At 36.3% G+C, this 18,356-nt stretch overlaps 1 protein-coding gene across 1 annotated transcript; it reads left to right on the forward strand.

Moving 5' to 3' along the window:
• Window positions 1–6,435: 6,435 nt before the first annotated feature.
• On the forward strand, window positions 6,436–7,680 carry LOC126830471 (uncharacterized). Its single transcript, XM_050560859.1, has one exon. It carries the CDS (start codon window positions 6,436–6,438, stop codon window positions 7,483–7,485), a length of 1,050 nt encoding a protein of 349 aa, XP_050416816.1. The 3' UTR covers window positions 7,486–7,680.
• The last annotated feature ends 10,676 nt before the right edge of the window (window positions 7,681–18,356 follow it).

Below are 18,356 nucleotides of genomic sequence, written 5' to 3' on the forward strand. Positions count from 1 at the left end.
CGGGAAAACTTAAAGGTGGTGGTGGTCGTTTTGCGTAATAACATAATGTCATCCGCCAATAAAAACTTTGACTGACTGTAAATTATAGCCTACAGTATAATGGTTATGTAAGTGTTATAAAAATCGGCAAATGTTCTGTGAGTCATTAATATTTACCTCGGTACCGTTAGTAGATTAAAGATACATTATGGGAGATAAGATAAAGAGATGGGAAGTTCTCGCTATAACAGTTAAAAACTAGATAGTGTAAAGGTAATTTGCTGAAAATTTCAGTCAAATTGATTCACTATGAGCCGAGAAAGAAGCATAGACTCGGTCATCATTACTAAAATCATTAATATAAACAGCATAGTCTCGATTGTCCACTTTTTTGATTTAATTATCAATGGCCGTTAGCGGCATATAGGAACCTAATCCAGCCCACATCGAAGGCTAGCCTTGACATCGAGAGTTTATTATGGTCTGGATAAGTTAATTAATGTCTAATTGATAATTTAGATAACATTTCAGACCTAAAGAAAGAATTGTAATAAGCAGATTTTGCTCTTGCATAATGCATGTTTAAGGTCACCTGTAAATCATTTTTAGGGGTCGGGGTGTACACTTGTTAATTGGACGTAAAACTCCAGGAACGAACGAACGCACGGGGATTACATAAAATGTTAGTGTGCCATGGATACTTGCATTTGCCGCCATAAAGGGGAAATGGGTGAATGTTTTTTGGCAATTCTCGTTCCTTAAAATAGCGTCGGTCTGGTAACAGAAGATTGGTATTTTCTTTTAACGTAAATATGCGTAGAACATCTAAATTACTTTGCCAACATCAAGTAAAACGTGTAACGTTATTTAAGTGCTATTCAGCTTGTATAGTTTTAGTATTAATGAAAGGTTAGCAAAAGTTAAGCCATTAATAGAAGGCGAACCTGCATTTTGATGTATTTCTGAAAAAGCTATTGTCGAGTCACGAAACGCCAACTATGATTGTCACGCGATACTTCTTTCTGGTCCAGGATTGACATCTAGTTTATAATGTAACAGTGATAAAACGTTTTCTCACGTTGATATATGATTGCTTAGTATAACATAGTAATATTGAAATGAATAAAGAAAATAAAAAAAATATTTTTAAAACTGGTAAGCTTCCTATACTGTAAGTTTTATTTATTAAATATTCATAAATCTATCGACCACCAGTCACCTATACACGAAACTTATATTTAAAAAAGATATAGAATTGATATAGAAACACGGATATGGACTTGTTAGACCCATTAAAGCGCTTACCAGAGGCACTCATCCGTTCTAGAAATTTAAATAAAAGACATTATAAACCCTGTCCCCAGCTTTCAAATTTCAAATGCGAACATTAGAAAACTCGATTAAATTCAGGATCATAAACCCCCTTCCACTTACTCCTAAAAAATTAATAAATCGACAAGAAGTACGTAGAGCGTTCACGAGAAAAGTTGTACGGTACGGCAGTGAGGACAACATACTTCCACATTTAACAGGGACTTTTAAAATGAAACAAAACGATTTATTCGCTAAACGCGATTAAACCTCAATGTAATTGTAACATTAAAGGGGCATTATGTAAAATGTAGATAAAGAGCTATAATAGTTAAAAAAAACAGATAATGAAAAGGTAATATGTTGAAAATTTCAGTCAAATTACTTAACTGGACTGTCATTGCTATCGTTAAGATAATAAACAAAGTCTCAATTATCCATTTTTAAATTATATCATTAACTGTAAATCGTATTCAGATCTGTTGAAAATCTCGAGTATCCGATGACATCGAGAGTTGATTATGGTATTGTTAAGTTAAACATACATTATGCAAGAGCTAAATCTGCCTGTTGCGAGTCTTTCTTTAGGCCTGAAATGTTATCTAAATTATTAATTAGACATTAATTAACTTATCCAGACCATAATCAATTCTCGATGTCATCGCTAGCCTACGATATTTACTGGATTTGAATACATTTTGTGATGGATGAATTAACGTCAAAATGGATAATCGATACTTTGTTTTTATCGTACCGACATTAGTTATGATGATCGAGGCTAGGCCTAAAATTCAATCGGTAATATCTCGGTTGAGAGTGGAGTAATATGACTGATATTTTAAACATTCTCTTAACGTTATCTATTTTTTAACTATTGTAGCGAGAACTGTCAGCTCTTTATCTAATCTCCCATCATGCCCCTTTAATAAATGTCTAATTTATATAATATTTAAGGCATAAAGAAAGACCCACAATAGACAAATTTAGCTCATGAATAATGCCTCCTTAAGTTGTATATTTAGAATCTTACAGAATTCGTACTGGAATTTTCTGTTTCTAATTACGATTAACACATTTTCCAACAAAAAATCGAGCGGTGGCTCAGTGAATAAGATCCTGGTCTCACACCCAGGGTTGGTCGAGAAACCTCCTCGGAATTTCCGGCGTGGTTTCTCCTTGTCAGTGATGCAGGACGGAGGGCCTAACAAAGACAGCTAACAAAGGGCTTCACAAAGAGAGGGAGAGAGAGGGGGGGGGGTGTGGCGGTAACGGGCACTCGACACAAACTAGGTGATTTCGGGACTTACGCGTAGGGGTATTAACCAGTCATAGAGGTAACCGTACAAGCGGTGAATCGACACTGTGCCATTTGACTCAATGACAGACCGTATGACCTATAGCACGTAAAAGAACCCTTGATAGAACGGATTCGATATAAGAATAGGTCGTAGCGCCACAGTTCGAGCAAAATTACCTTCATTGCACACTTAGTAGCGTTTGCCCGTCTTGATTAGCTCAGTCTGTGCAGAAAAGTAGGTAGTTAAACCAAATTTCATTTTATTTCTTAATAAAATTCAAATGGAACCAAACAGGGCTTTTAGATTAACATGTACGACAGTGTCTTGCTGTTGGATGAAATTCAAAAATATAATTCACCAACGCGATGCAGAATTGTTCAAGGATGAAGCATGCCAATTTTTATGTCGATCAGACTTGAATTGAGGGAACCTTAGACTTTTTCGAAGAGCGTCACCCCAAGAAGAACAAGAAGAATATCGATTAGCGACCAGTTCCTTGTCAACACTCTACAGTTACACCTATTCAGGTGTTCAGTAGTCATGAATATGGGTCACACTATTTGTCAGGTGTAGCTCTTTTAGTTTTTAGTTGGGTTACCCTTGCAAAAGCGTTACATTTTAAGAACACCAGCTGTGGTGTAAAGTTTTTACTTCTTAACATTGCGTATAGCTTTTAATTGCACCTATTTTTAACACTGTACATAGTTGCCAACTTTGATGCAACTGGTTCACCTTATTTGCTTATCTTTCAAATACGCTCCTGAAAGGGTTCGAAAAACGATATGCAGCTCATATTGACCCGAAAGGGCCCTTTTACCAGCACGCCAATTCGTACACGGGACCACGGGTTTTCGGGCCCTCTGTCCTACACCATGCACTGACAAGGAGGAATCTTGCCAGGAAATCCCGATGAACTTTCTCGACCGCGAAACATCCAGGTAAGCCAGCCACGTCTTACTCGGCCACCGCGGCTCCCTAGCTATTTGGAAACGGGCACAATATTACACTGCCTAATACTATTTATTTATAAATGAATGGAGATTTTACATGACACTGTCAGCTACCGTACTGATCAATGTCTGGGTTTATTTTTTTTATTCTGAATAAAACTTCCTTTATATAATAACGATCAATCGCTGGTTTGTAAGAACTTTCATAGAAAATATTTATTCTAGCAAAACTCTGGATGATTTCAAATTAAAATCGATTTCTTCTTAATGTTAATCTCACCCCATTATATAGATTTGAAACTGATATAATTACGATCACGTGTAATATCAAATTAAGGCAACAAAAATCTTTTTTTATAATACATCATCCAAGTATTAATGGTAATTGCGATTTTGCGACTTGTAAATATCGCTCGACTCGCCTATCTTCCGGGTCATTTATATTCTTGAATCTAGATGATCGAATCTCGAGCCTCTGCTCTCAAATTGCGTGTTCGGCTTCCAGTCTATTTCTAGATTCGTAATTTTGAGTTTTGTTTTGAACAGGTACTTTTGGATTGCTGTTGCTCTTTAATTATATACTGTATGTCAGCAGTAGATACATTTTACTAATATTACTGATGTGGTAAAACCAAAACTAATCTAAATCAACGCAAAATCGTGGTAAGTGTAGTAATCGATGGAATTAATATTATCACCAAATTAATATAAGCATTGTTAATTCTACACGCACCTTTGTAAACGTTGCTATTATCATATGCGTAATATGATAACTAGATCTGTTGTCAATTAATTTCAAGGCTTGATAACTCACAGTCCGTCCACATACTCATAGATAAACTTCATCCCTCTTATAGCATCCCTAATACAATACAATTACTTTCACCCCATCTTATCCTTGTGAGTTTCTCAACATATTTCATAATCATCAAGTGATCTTTAACGTGCACGTACTTGTACACACACCTGAAAACACAAAATATAGAGCTATAATCTGCGTATAACAGAAAAACGGTATTTTAAATTAAATACAGGGTTCTGTGGCATAAATAGAGGAGGAATAATTAGTTGGCGTAAAGATTTATGCATATAACGGGATGTCATCAAATATAAAACTAAATGAAATTTCATATTTCTTTGAGCTGTGGTTATATTTTTCATTTCAGTGATATTTATGCTTATTATTATAAAGGCAAGATTTAATTAATCCCTTGGAATGTTATCTAGACGTCACTTGCTCTTTGGAGTTGGCACATTGACTGCCAGAAAGTTATTAGCGTATATAATTATGGGATCAAATCTCTCCCAGGAATAATGTTTCTGACATAATGCCAGACTTACTCAAGAAAGCCGACTCCCGAAGCGATCCATCGGATCCTCTTAGTAAACAGTTCATTTATAACTGAACGATTACATTTTAAAAATACTGAAATAAACTAATAAAATGCACTAATTCAAATAGAAATGCCTACCTGTATTTCAAATCATATATTGTGATATGTTATTGTGAAGCGTTTTATCGATATGTCGGTAAATCCTAGACTTAGAGCCGTGGTTATCATACATATAACTGCATTTAAAGATATTGGGAAGTTTATTTAATACAAATTTATATACATTGTCAATGTGTATTAAGTACTCTTTCTGAGGCATGTTGTTGTCCGATCTTTGCAAAACGAGTTCATTATAACTGTCAATACGTGTATTTTTAATTTTCAATTAAGGGTATCTTAAAATTTGATGTATGATTTTGTAATATATTACCCCAGGAAAATGAAGCAATTCAATATTTTAACGTACTTCAAAGAACTGATCATTTGTATATCCTGTCTCACAGACGGTCACTTGACAGAAATAATCGTCTTTATGTCTCTGCAATAAACCGTGTAAGTGTCTTGGACCCATTAATCTGTGCGTTTTATTAAAAACGTCTACTTTAACAAAAAGGTTTATTCACGAAAGTATTGATCGTAGGAGAGCTACATTCACAGATTTCCAATATGGCTTACATACTTTTACATCTGCACTCTTTCCTTTGATGGAAAAAATAATGACAGTGGATCTAAGTAACATGTAAGGCACCCGTCGCTTGGAGCAATTTGTGCTCTTTTTGTTATCGATTGGTTCCATACTATGGTGGACTTGTTGACGAGTAATGCACACCATATCTGCTTCGTTATCATACCAAAATGTTAACAAAATATATAACCAAGTTTCATTCACATGGATTAAATGAATTCCGGTGCATGGAAAATTAACTTTAACCCAACTACTGAACGGCAAAACATTCAAATCGAATTATCTGTATTCGTTCGTTATTGACTGTTGCATCAAAGAGAGAGAAAAACAATTGTCTTAATGGCTAAAAGAGGTGTATTCATCGTGACAAGGTGATTAAAAGTGCTATTCTGTTGTGTGTTTTGCTTTTATCAAATCATAAAGTGTTTGTTTGCCAGACAAAAATGACAGATATGAATCATCTGACACGTACATCAAAGTTTTAAACCCCCCATAAAAAAACGCAATTATATAAAGGATATTTCCAACGTAAACATCTTGCATTTACCGCGTTTGAAAAACAGATATAATTTGTCAGACAACGCACTTATATACGGTTGAAAACCAAGCTAGCGCTCGCAGCACTTCACTTCGTCAAGGCCTGGCCCAGTCGACTCGCTGCTACTTTGTGCCAAATAATTCCATTATACCTGGAGGGCTCTCAAGACTTCTGATGGCAAGTTATTGACACGTGAATGCTCGACAGATTTGCGGACACCATATAAACTGTTTCCGTCATCGACCGATCAGAGAGATATAAAAACACTGCATGCGTTTAGAAAACAGTCAGTGTTAGGAATGGCTGGAATTTGAGAGGCACGCTTTACATAATGTTGACAATGAATCTAATGACCAATACTTCGGAAATTGTCATTGATAGTTTTGATAGAATACATTTACATTGGATATTTTTGGTATTGGAAATAGTTATAGATGTGATTATAATAATTGGGGATGTTATTTTACTTATGTTATATTTTACTAGAAAGTTATTAGGACAATCTACTAATATACTAGTTTTCTCTGTGGCAGTTGGGGATCTGATATCAGGAATTGCTACCCTGCCATTAGACATCCTTCAAAAAACTTTAGGGGATTTATCACCTTACGTTTGTAAAGGTTTCTTCTACTTTTCAAATGTGGCAAAGACGGCTATATCATATACAATATTTTTACTTACTATGGAACGAATAGTTGCTGTGTTGAATCATAAATTTCGGCTGCTATCTCCAGGAAGATGTTTATTTTTCTGTAGTTTGACTTGGTTTTTTGCTGCGGCTTATAATATATGGGCTGTAGTTATTTATGATACAGCTTATGTGGAGATTAGTGAGCTGCCTAATCAAAAATTAGCCATGTGCTTTGTTGCTGAAAAATTCCTAGATTTATACGCAATATTCCTAGTGCTGGATTTCTTAATTATTTTTTTATTTCCTGTGTGTGCCACGGCAGCGCTTTTCATAGCTTTTGCCTTGACCAAGAACCCAGCTAATCAACCAGGAAGACTGTATAAACCATCGTTATCAATTCTGGTATTCGCGTTTGCTTTATTTATGTGCTTTGTGTGCTGTCACTTGCCTGCGGAAATCGCGGCCTTTTGTATCGACCATCGAACGGGATTATATCAGTTTACGGACCTCAGTGCCTATAAAATCCTTCACATATTCTCTTTCACACGTGGCTTTTGGGATCTTTTTATCTTCGGTACCTTTAGACATTACGTTTGTAAAAAAGAAAAGGTGTTGGCACAGATGAGAGAAGTCAAAGTACAGAATTCATTGGGAATACCAACAGTAGCGCCAGCGTCAACAAGCTTACTAGATAGCGACCAAGAAGTCTCCCAAAGGGCTTCCAGTGGAGAAAAATCGGTGATTATTCACGAGAATTGATGTATATTATTTTCAACTACAGTGATTGATATACATAGTCTATTAACAGTAAAGATTGCAGATGAAATGTTCTTATGATACCGGTACTGACTTTTGTTAAACTAATTCTGATTTTTGGGGTTTTATTTTTCGTTTTCATAAACTAGTTGAAATTTTTATACTGATTTTGGGATAATACACACATACGTATACAGTTATGGTGTGTGCTATTTCTAAACTAAAATATCTTACATATGATGTGAAAGTTTACACAATTTAAAAATTAGGATTGAATTGGTGAAATGAGATCGAAATTATATAATTGACGGGAAACTATTTATTGTTACAGCTAAAGCGAAATTGCATATCCTTGGCGGAATAACTGGTATAATTGATTTATTTTTGTTTTGTAAAATTAATCTTTTTTTCGAATTGCATTCTTAAATATATAGCACTATATCGAATTTGTACAATTGTTGTTGACTCGCATTTTCAAGTAGTTGTCGATACTCCAATTGGAATAATTATTTTACATGCAGATTTCATTATTAAAGGAACAAAATAGCTAATATTTGGGACCTAAAAATTGACACAAATGGGTCGCAACTCGTATAATAATGTAATATGAATGTATATAAACTGATTATTTACATTCAATCGTTTCCGTTTTTACTCTAATTTCAAATCAGTTATGTTCGGCGAAATACATCTGAAGCCGAAATCTAAAAGGCGTCCTAGTATGATATCTTGTAAAATTAAAATGTGCATCATTGTCCGTATAGGCCTATATTTGATTCCGGACAAGATTAGTGTTATTGTAAGAAGATATGATTTTGTCAATTTATATATCTATCTTTTTTTATAATATAGACATAGATAATCAATATTGTTTAATGTGGCGTGGTTGATTAATGATATCTGGTTTTAATGGATTGGACGCTACTTAGCGTTACGCTGCGGGTCTGAAGTCTGTTACTGTCCAACAGTTCCAGGTGTTGGGTAGTGGGGGTTAAAACTCGGGGAACAGAAGATAAATAACAATTAATGGTTTACTACATATTAGTCCCAAACCACCTAGTCCTATTGTTGTACGTGAAGTCGTATTAGTCACTTATTCTGGTATTAAAGACTGTATAGAGTACACGTTACATTGGTGACAATCGTCATAACACTCCTTATTTAATCAAATAAACGATATTTTGTGCATGTTCGACATAACTTATTTGCAAATTTGAGGCCAATTCCGCGAACAAACTAAAGATACAATTACCCAGGTATTCGTTGAAAAAAAATCTTTATTAGAGATGTTCCAAGTAGCTTTTATACAAAGTGTGAGACAAATCTTAACTGCCAAAGTGTAACGAAGGTAGATTTTTGTTAATTAAGAGATTCTATGGTTAATTTAACAAGATATTACAAAGCAGAAAATGTATTTAATTTCTTGGTGAGAGTGATAACGCCTCTTTTTAAAATAATGGGCCTACAAAATAATACCTTGCAAAACACGCTTTTAGAAGTGCTAAGCAAATTTGAGAACGGTATTCCCAGTATAGCCATTACTTAAAACATATTGGATGGTGATCACAACCATATTCTCTCACATTTGAAAGAAATTGGGTCTAATTGCATCATTGATCATGTGAAGATACACGTCCTGTTGAAACACTTGGAAGGGTAGTGATGTTCAATACAGCTAACAACTAAACAGATACACATTCACTGATTTAGTCCTTCGGTTTGACTTTCTGAACACAAAACTGCAAACCTATTAACATTAATAGCTATTGTCAAATTATTTGCTGTACAAAAAGTTAGTTATATCAACACATGTAATTAATAGTAAGTTTAGGAGGACCGCACTACATACAAAACAAAACCGAAAGACAAACTACACAGACATGGCAAGAAATAAACAACTAGTAAATCATGTGCATGGATCAAGCGTCCTAGGTTAGGTTCGTTTATTTATGTAATTAGTCTAATTAAAGTCCAGATGCGCCATTTTAGCGCTATAGGAATCATTTGCAATCTACGGTATTGTGAGAGATGGATTTCTAATCGGACTATCTGTCAAAAAATGGTTCAATCCCGTTCCGTATTTACAAAGATATATGGAATTGAAATTTCATCGATATATACTGCTTCACTATGTAATAAGCCCACCGCCATTTTGTTGTCCGCGACAATTTATTGGTAGGCCTGTGTTAAATCCGATTTAATAGAAAACGGGACATTATCTAGTGTTAGTATTATGATTTTGTTTTCTTAATTAAATATTAAAGAATACAGATCCATACTCTCTAGATACCCTCGTGTTTGTATTTCTGGGTGGCACAGTGAGTAAGACCTGGGGTCCCGTGTTCGATCCCCGTGTTCATATGGATTTTCTGGCGTGGTTACCCCCATGTGAGTGGTGCATAGTGGTTTGAATGGTACAAAAAAAAAACGAGTCTCCGTGTACACATTGGCGTGCACGTAAAACAACCGAGACAGTTGGAATTCGATATAAGAGTAGGTCATAAAGCCGCTATCCGGGCAAGGGCAAACATTTTCCCTGTATGGCGTATGCTCGTCTTCATTAGCCCAACCGGAACAGAACTGTAGGTCGTTAAAACCCCCATTTCATTTCATTTCATCGTACTCCTCCTTTAACGTAGATACCAGATCTATTAAAAATTATAATAATTATTTGGGTGTGTTTCTGATGTATTGGATATTTCTCATATATTTGTTTGTAAGGATAACAGTGATTGTTTTGTATCAGATTGCTTTACAAGTGGGCTAAATTGAGACACATAATCTTGATCCCCCCTCCCCATACCACTACGAGTAAAGATGGCACATAAACATATTACCCGTGTAACATCGAAACAAACGGGAAAAAAGAAACTCAAAAGGTGTTACTTTATTGTCAATGCACGGTTAACAAGATCTATTTACCTGCTGTTGTTATTGACGACCATTGTGTACAGGGCAGGGTCTGTTTGCTACTTGTCTAGGTATTTTGCAAAACATTCCTCTAGAATCCCAGCATTGATTTTGATTACTTGGTACTTATTAGAAAATAAATGAATAGGGAAAAATAACTATTGATGTAATATAATGAACCAAAGGACAGTAGGTACAAGTCTTATTACAAGAAACAAACAAATTAAATAGCATCAGCTATTTCCTGAGTAGTCATTTTATATGATCGAATATAATCATAACATTACATAGACTGTTTAACCTTTGATTACAGGTCGCAGCAAAATGTCATCAAGGCAATGAACAATAGCATAGTAATGAGAAGCGCTTGAATGACATTAATCGCTGTAATGTTTAAGAATTAAAAAGGTTCAGCTATTTTGCGTTAACACCGTAGCTTAATGATAAGTATGACCCAAAGTAATAAGTATTCCTGAATGTTAGCAGGGCGAAACCTAGGGTATGTTGTGTGGGCTAAATAATACTGAAATATCCCTGATCAGCCTTGGGAATACTCCCTTGGGGTGTAATCTGGAGTTATAGCACACATTGACATTTACGAAAATCTATGTGTGATTTAACGATTTGGATGCGTTCTTGTGTATTAAAAAAACCAGAACTTATATTTTTTTTTCTCTGGTAAGAATATTGCTTATCTAAAACGTCTTTTAAGCTGTAGTAATGGACGGAAAAGAATCAGTAATACTGCCTAACCTACATAGAATCTATACAGATTCAGATTGGCAGATAAGATATTGAACAAAAGCCTTTCTCATTCTTAACCATTTACACTATCGATTCAGCATGAAATGTTGTCTAAGATGAATTAACTACAATCGTTCTGTACGAGTAACTGACATCTGTTAGAAACGATTTCAGAAATTTCTTAGGAAAGGAGGCAAAAATTCATTGAGATCCAATCCACGACGAGCCGGGAAAGAGGAAAGGAACACTGACCAAAACCAATCCAAGGTCTATTTTTGGTGGTTCTGAATTTCTTAGTCATACCGGTGGTATTTGTGTACTTGGGTGATAAAGGCATAATATTTTGCTATTAAAAAGCTCTCTTAAAGGAGCTAAATCGCTAATATTTGGGACCTAGAAATTAACACAAATGGGTCACAACGCATATAATAATGTAATCTGAATGTATATAAACTGATTTACATTCAATCATTTCCGTCTTTACTCTAATTTCAAATCAGTTATGTTCGGCGAAATACGCCTGAAGTCTCAATCGAAAGTAAATCTCTAGCGTCTGGTTATTCTAGTCTACATAGCAGGTAAGAATTATGCGTCACCGTCTAGCCTCGTTCTTCAAGCCTGAAACGCATTATGGTACACGATTCGTGTACCAATGGTAATTTTTTTTATTTTGTCTTAAATATTGGATATCAGAAGCCCATCTTTTCCCGGTAATATCACAACATCAATGTTGATTTAAATTGACAAATAATTTGTGTTTTCATTGCCGAAGATTTTGGATGATATGGAGTTAGAGACTTAGATCCTTTAATACCTGGGATTATTTAACGTTGTGTACTATTTTTTTCTGTTTTAGAATTGCTTCGCGCACAAATATTCTAAATAAAACCAAACTATATCTATGATAGGCTGTAAGACAGGCAAATTGAGTGTTGAATGCTTTGGGCGTACCCGATCAATGTTAAGTACGTACAAATATGAACGAACTAATGCTGATTATTTTAATACTGAACACAAACTATACTAAGATTGTTACAGACTGGTCTTCTCATCGGCCAAAGAGTTTTTTGTTTAAATCTTCAAGTACCATTCTAACCACCTGGAAAGATGAAATGAAATACTCAAGTTGCATATTAAGCCCACATTAACTTGAATAAGTTAAGGGTCACAGAGCTGCAGCCACTGTTTGGGTAGTAACGTGGGCGTTCACCTATACAAGGGAAACTGCGGTAAAATCAGTAGTAATCTTGGAGGAAATAGTGTTTTTGAAACCACGCCACTTGTCATACCTTATAATCTAAAGCGCGCGCGTTAGACCACTCAAATACCCCCACCTTAAGGGTCACAGAGCTGCAGCCACTGTTTGGGTAGTAACGTGGGCGTTCACCTATACAAGGGAAACTGCGGTAAAATCAGTAGTAATCTCGGAGGAAATAGTGTTTTTGAAACCACGCCACTTGTCATACCTTATAATCTAAAGCGCGCGCGTTAGACCACTCAAATACCCCCACCTTATTTTTATCGTAATGAGTAAAACACAATTTAACCTGTTTCTGAATATAATATACTGTTCTACAAGATAATATTTAGGCCCTATATCCAGCAACGGGTGACCTTAGTAATGCTTGTTCTTTCGTTTTAATCCATAGTTCTGTTAAGTATTGCAATATTATTTGGTTATTTGAAAATAAATCAACCTGTCAAATCATTGACTAGATAATTAAAATAGATGGGTCTACTGTTCGGAAAAACACGTTGAATAGAGAGTTACTGGTGGCTAATGTGGTGTCTATATAATTTTCGAAGCCATAAATAATTACAAGGTTTTCACTTTGAACACAATCTAAACAAAAAATAATTGCAGCCTAATACGTGTCATAAGTACCCAGTTAACGGCTTTGGTCAGATATCGGCTATTTTGTTTTTCGATCGATTCTGTAGAGCGTTTAAGAAGAGTTTATTGCCTTCAGGGTTATTCTAAAATTACTACTAGCCTGTCTGCTTTTGACTATCAGAACCTAGAGCCAATGTCCAAGAAAATAATATTATTCACCTACACTACCGATCATTTGTCGGTGACTGTCCGGTTGTATATATGAGAACTTGTAGTTTATGGGGCTAACAACTCCAAGGAAACGGTTAATGTTTTATGCGAAGGGAAATTCGTCATCTTCGTTTAACATAATTTCTTAATACAACTGTCTGTGCACAAACACATTGAAATAAAAATATACTATCTCACTCTCTCTCAAGTGAATAGCCCGTGCCTATGGCTGGTGTGTTTTGATTTCTACAAAGACCGGAAGAACAACCTACGCCAAGCACCATCGTTCATAACCAATAGTCAATATGAGATCCAATTAACGAATTAGACAAAATCGAACAACAACTTAAAAAAATTAAAGTAGTGCAAGACTTGTAAAGAAATTTCAGATATACATATCACTTCAAAAATCAAATTGGGCAAAGGAGCGTATTGTACAAGAGCATAAACTTCACAAAACGCGACTTTTAATTATTTTACTTGACGAAAATGTGGTTGTATGTAGTAGTTATTAGCACACTTTCCGAGGTGTATCGGTGAATATCAGGACAGTTTTGGTCGAGGGGCCCAGCCGAGGCGGACAGTTTTGAGGGGCCCAGCCGAGGCGGCTCCCGACCAAAACTGTCCTGATATTCACCGATACACCGAGAAAAGGTGCTAATAAGTTACTTACATCACATTTCTATCGAGTATTGTGAAGCAAAATGTGAAAAATAGTATTTATTATCGAGTCGTTTCAACCGAAAAGTGACAAATACTTTCTGTTCTTTCATTATTTATCCCTTTCTGAGCCTCACGTTACATTTCATGGTAGAATGATTTCGCAGTTGAGAGACGACCTGAGTAGTATTCACACGTGCGTCTTGCTATGATACTCTGAGCATAAAACAATCACGTGTTTGTTTAGACCACATCGTCAAAACAATGTCTATGGCGTCGAGGACTGCGATATTATTAAATGTAGTGTAAAGGAAATGCGAAACGTGGGTCATTCCTGGTGAAAGTATGCATCGGCGGATGGTTCTTCCGTTGAAATTTATTTGTAATAAAGTTTATGACTTTCTAGGCGTTTTTTTTTTCATCCTGCTTATTTTCAATGCCTGTGAAGTGTCCAGCAAGAGAACTGCGCCTTCTATCATCACAATTAATTAAAATAATTATTCAATATTCTAATTTATATATTTTGCATATTAATATAAATCAAACCAAATTATGAAATAGATGCCAATTGGTATGTATAATAATTGATTTTTGTAATATGTTGTTATGTTAATTTAATGTCATTGTATATGTTTTTGAACTGCCATGTAGTTCCCCCCATTTTGTTTTGTTACTATGATTTTGACTAGTTGTTTCATGTACATTGGTTAGAACCTCGTAATCAATTGCGATCTGGGTCGGACTAAACGTCCGCTACTTATTGCTTGATAGATATCTAAAACGGTATAAAAGTATCCGTGTATCAGAAATGATCAGTACTCTTTCTGTACATTTCTGATACACGGATACTTTTAAGCATGTATTGCAAATAAACAGGACAGTTTTATCAAAGGTTGCCAGTGGCAACGAGTAGAAGTGGGATGTAAGGATAATTTGTTTATCAGCGACAACATGTCGTTTATATCTTTCTAATAGGAGTGAGTCCTTACAATCAACGAGTTATTATTGTTGACCTTTTCCAAGTCATGTAGGTCTTCAAAAGACGACAACGCCTTCCTTAAAAAGTAATACGATTATATGAGCCCAGTTCCATGTCTGCCCGCAGCAAGACACTTTCTACGTCTACTAGCAAATACCAATAGAATGACATTATCGTAGTGTTTTCTAATATCTTTAAAATGCCAACATAACAGTAATATCCATTCCATGATTTAAGCATGAATGAAAGTTGAGCAGCAAATCGAATCATAATCCAGGAAATATCGCAGGCTAGCGATGACATCAAGAGTTGATTATGGTCTGGATAAGTTAATTAATAATTAATTTAGATAACATTTCAGGGCTAACGAAAGACCTGCAATGTGCAGATTTAGCTCTTGCATAATGTATGTTTAACAAAAGCTTTTGATCAAATATTTAATGACGTTACAAGAAGACACTCTGATAAATCGTCGTCGGATATACTTACACCTGTTTGTTCACAAAACACTTGCTCTTTTTTGTTCGCGGGTTGAACGGTCAATGCTTTATATGGCAATATAGTTCAGAACTATCCAAATACTGTCGCGACAACTGCGATTATCTGTTCAATGTCACTACTTGTCATGGAGTTCTATATCTTTTAACGGGCGACAGGTTGAACGGCGGTTAAAACCAAATCACCATTCCATGATGCAGAGCCACAGTTATGTCTCGAAAAAAATCCTCTGTCGTGTTCACAAGCTTTTAAGACACGAAATATATCTCTATGCTTTACACCAAATTTGAAAATCAATAGTGCTCATCCTTCGCCTGAAAAACAAGGTACGCTATCACAGTCCTAATGATTCACAAAATCTTTTAAAATCTGTAACCTCTATCATGTGCACAATGTTTTCGGAAAGAGGGGCTGGGGGCATCCTCTCACGAAGCTATGCTTCACACCAAATTGGAATAAAATATTCGTTCAAAACTGTAGCCTCTATCACGTTCAAAAAGTGTCGTGCAATGGGGCTTAACTCTGGGACAGAAAGTCGCGGTACGCTAGATATTGATAGGATCATAACCCAATTCTTCACATGTAAGGCCAAAAAGTGGTTCTGTTTCCTGTAGCGGATGGAAAGTAGGGTCGGTAGGTAGGTTTGTGTTTGTTTTTTTAATTGGTAAATTAGATCTAGTAAATCTACCGTAGCATAGTAATCTGTGCAAAAATCTTCAATGTTTTGTTAGCTGGAGTCGGCGTCGGTATCTGTCGTGGAACAAGAAACACGAATAGATTGTTAGGTGGAGTTCTTGGATAATCTTTTAAAATGTATCAGAGGCTAGATTATGATTTAATTATTCTTTTTGGGGGAAAATGAACTTTTTAATGGTTTTATGTCATAAAAAATCATATGGACCTATCTCACCAATTATTCCTGCCCTGGTTACCCACGAAATAAATTTAAGGACCAAAGTTACTTTTAGTCTTTCTCCCCCCCCCCCAGGAATTTTTATGGCGGTCTTTATTGACTTTTTGGTGTACGAAAGTTAAAAGGTTGGTTAGGATGAAATATAGGGTAGAAAATTGCATGTCTTTTTGTCTCTATTTGAACAAGAGGTTGCCACACGTTGCTCCATGTGTGGTAGAAAGCGTTTTACCCAAAGAAAATTTGGGGAAAAGTTAAGGGTCGGTCTTAGAGACGAGAATTAACATAAAAGTCAATGGGGAAATCATTGGTGATCTGTGGTCATATCGTGCCGTCGTACGAAATAGGTGCGTAATAAATTTAACTTGTTTTAAATACCAATCGAGCAGATCCCATATCCACCTGCTTGAAATATACGTTCGCTTGTTTTGGTCCAACTGCGTGCCGTTATTTATTAGAGCGAAAGTTGTGAGGATTATAGCTTTTCGAAATGTGCAGGGGTAAATCTATACGAAACCTGTAGTCTCGATTTTCAAGTCAGTTAGCAGTCTCGCGTCAACAGTATGGCAGTTTTTAATAATCGTAAATTGTACCCGCCTATTATTCCCATCGGTAAACGCAGACTCAAAGAAAGACGACATTTATAATAATAAATATACTGAGCGCCATGGAAAACGCATCACTTTTTTTCCCAAATATTTTATTACTAGGTGGTTTTGTATGTATATTATGCAATACTATGAACTATTGTTTCACACAATGCTCCCAAACGCAAAAAATATCGGCCCGTGCGCACAAAAAAAAAAATTGCACGAGATGCACATGAAAAACCCAATATTCACGTGCAGCATTGTGTGTGAGCCCTTTAAAAGCATGTTTTCAACTTAATGTGTAGTACATGAACTGTGAACCGTCAATCTGTCGTAATTTGTTGTTGGACGTGTGAAGGAATCGAGCTAGAGATGCCGAGACTTACTGAAAATCAACGGAATGAAGCCATTGGAATGTCCAGGGCTGGCATGTCTGCACGTGCTATTGCCAGACACTTCAAATGTCATCAGTCCACTATTGTAAGGTTGGTGGAATGTGTTGAGTTACTGGATCAACACGTGACCGTCAACGTCCTGGTCCACAACGCGTTACAACCCAGGCTCAAGACCGCTACATCCGGGTCACTCATCTGCGTGACAGATTCCGCCCAGCGACTCGAACAGGTGCAGCTGTCGTCGGAAGACAAGGACCAGTAAGTGCCAACACCGTAAGACGTCTAAGAGAAGTAGGACTCCGTGCACGACGGCCTTATGTTGGAGCTATCCTCAGGGATCATCACCGTCAGCGGCGTTTGATATGGGGTCAAGGACCCCAGACATGGAGAAGAGTAGACTGGCAAAGTGTGCTCTTCAGTGATGAGAGTCGCTTTCATCTTTATCACGCTGATGGCCGTCAACGTGTGTGGAGACGTCTTGCAGACTGCTACGTCTTCGAAACGAATCGATGGGGTGGGGGAAGTGTAATGGTGTGGGGAGGCTTCACATTTCATCACCGGACCGCCCAACACATTTGCAGGGGTCGCGTGATGATGGCCCGTGGAGGACACACGCGCTACTGACATCTGTGTCGTACTTTTGGTTTTGACCCCTTTGACTTTGTACCCTTGATTACAGATTAAACATCTATAAGTGTACAAATTTGTTGTTATTGATGTGTTCCCATTTGAATATTGTTCACAATAAGAAGCAAAATAAATAAAATATGTTTACAGGATCATTTTGTTATACGAAAAACTAAGTGATGCGTTTTCCATGGCGCTCAGTATAATATAGGCATTTTCTCGAATCAGGTAGGCTTAGAGTGTTTTGAACGGTCGGTGAACAAAATTGTTCTTTTTATTTCTCTTGACTCCATAAAAAAAAGTAAGAGTCGGCAGAGTTACCGGAAACAGAACTTTTTTTTGGCCAAATTTGAAAAATATGTCAAGTGGGCGTATTAAGAGTACCCTGTTACGCCATGCAATTGCAATGGAAATTTGATTTTCAGAGTATTGAAATGGTCGGTGGGTTAGAAATTGTCCCATGTGCGAGGATCTAACAGTATATATAGGCTCCATAGCTACATGTATTAACAACAGT

Source organism: Patella vulgata, chromosome 8 (assembly GCF_932274485.2).
Source record: "Patella vulgata chromosome 8, xgPatVulg1.2, whole genome shotgun sequence".
NCBI lineage: Eukaryota > Metazoa > Mollusca > Gastropoda > Patellidae > Patella > Patella vulgata.

Bases quoted from the DNA above. Each gene is read 5' to 3' on its own strand.
- LOC126830471 (XM_050560859.1), top strand. From the start codon at position 6,436: ATGAATCTAATGACCAATACTTCGGAAATTGTCATTGATAGTTTTGAT.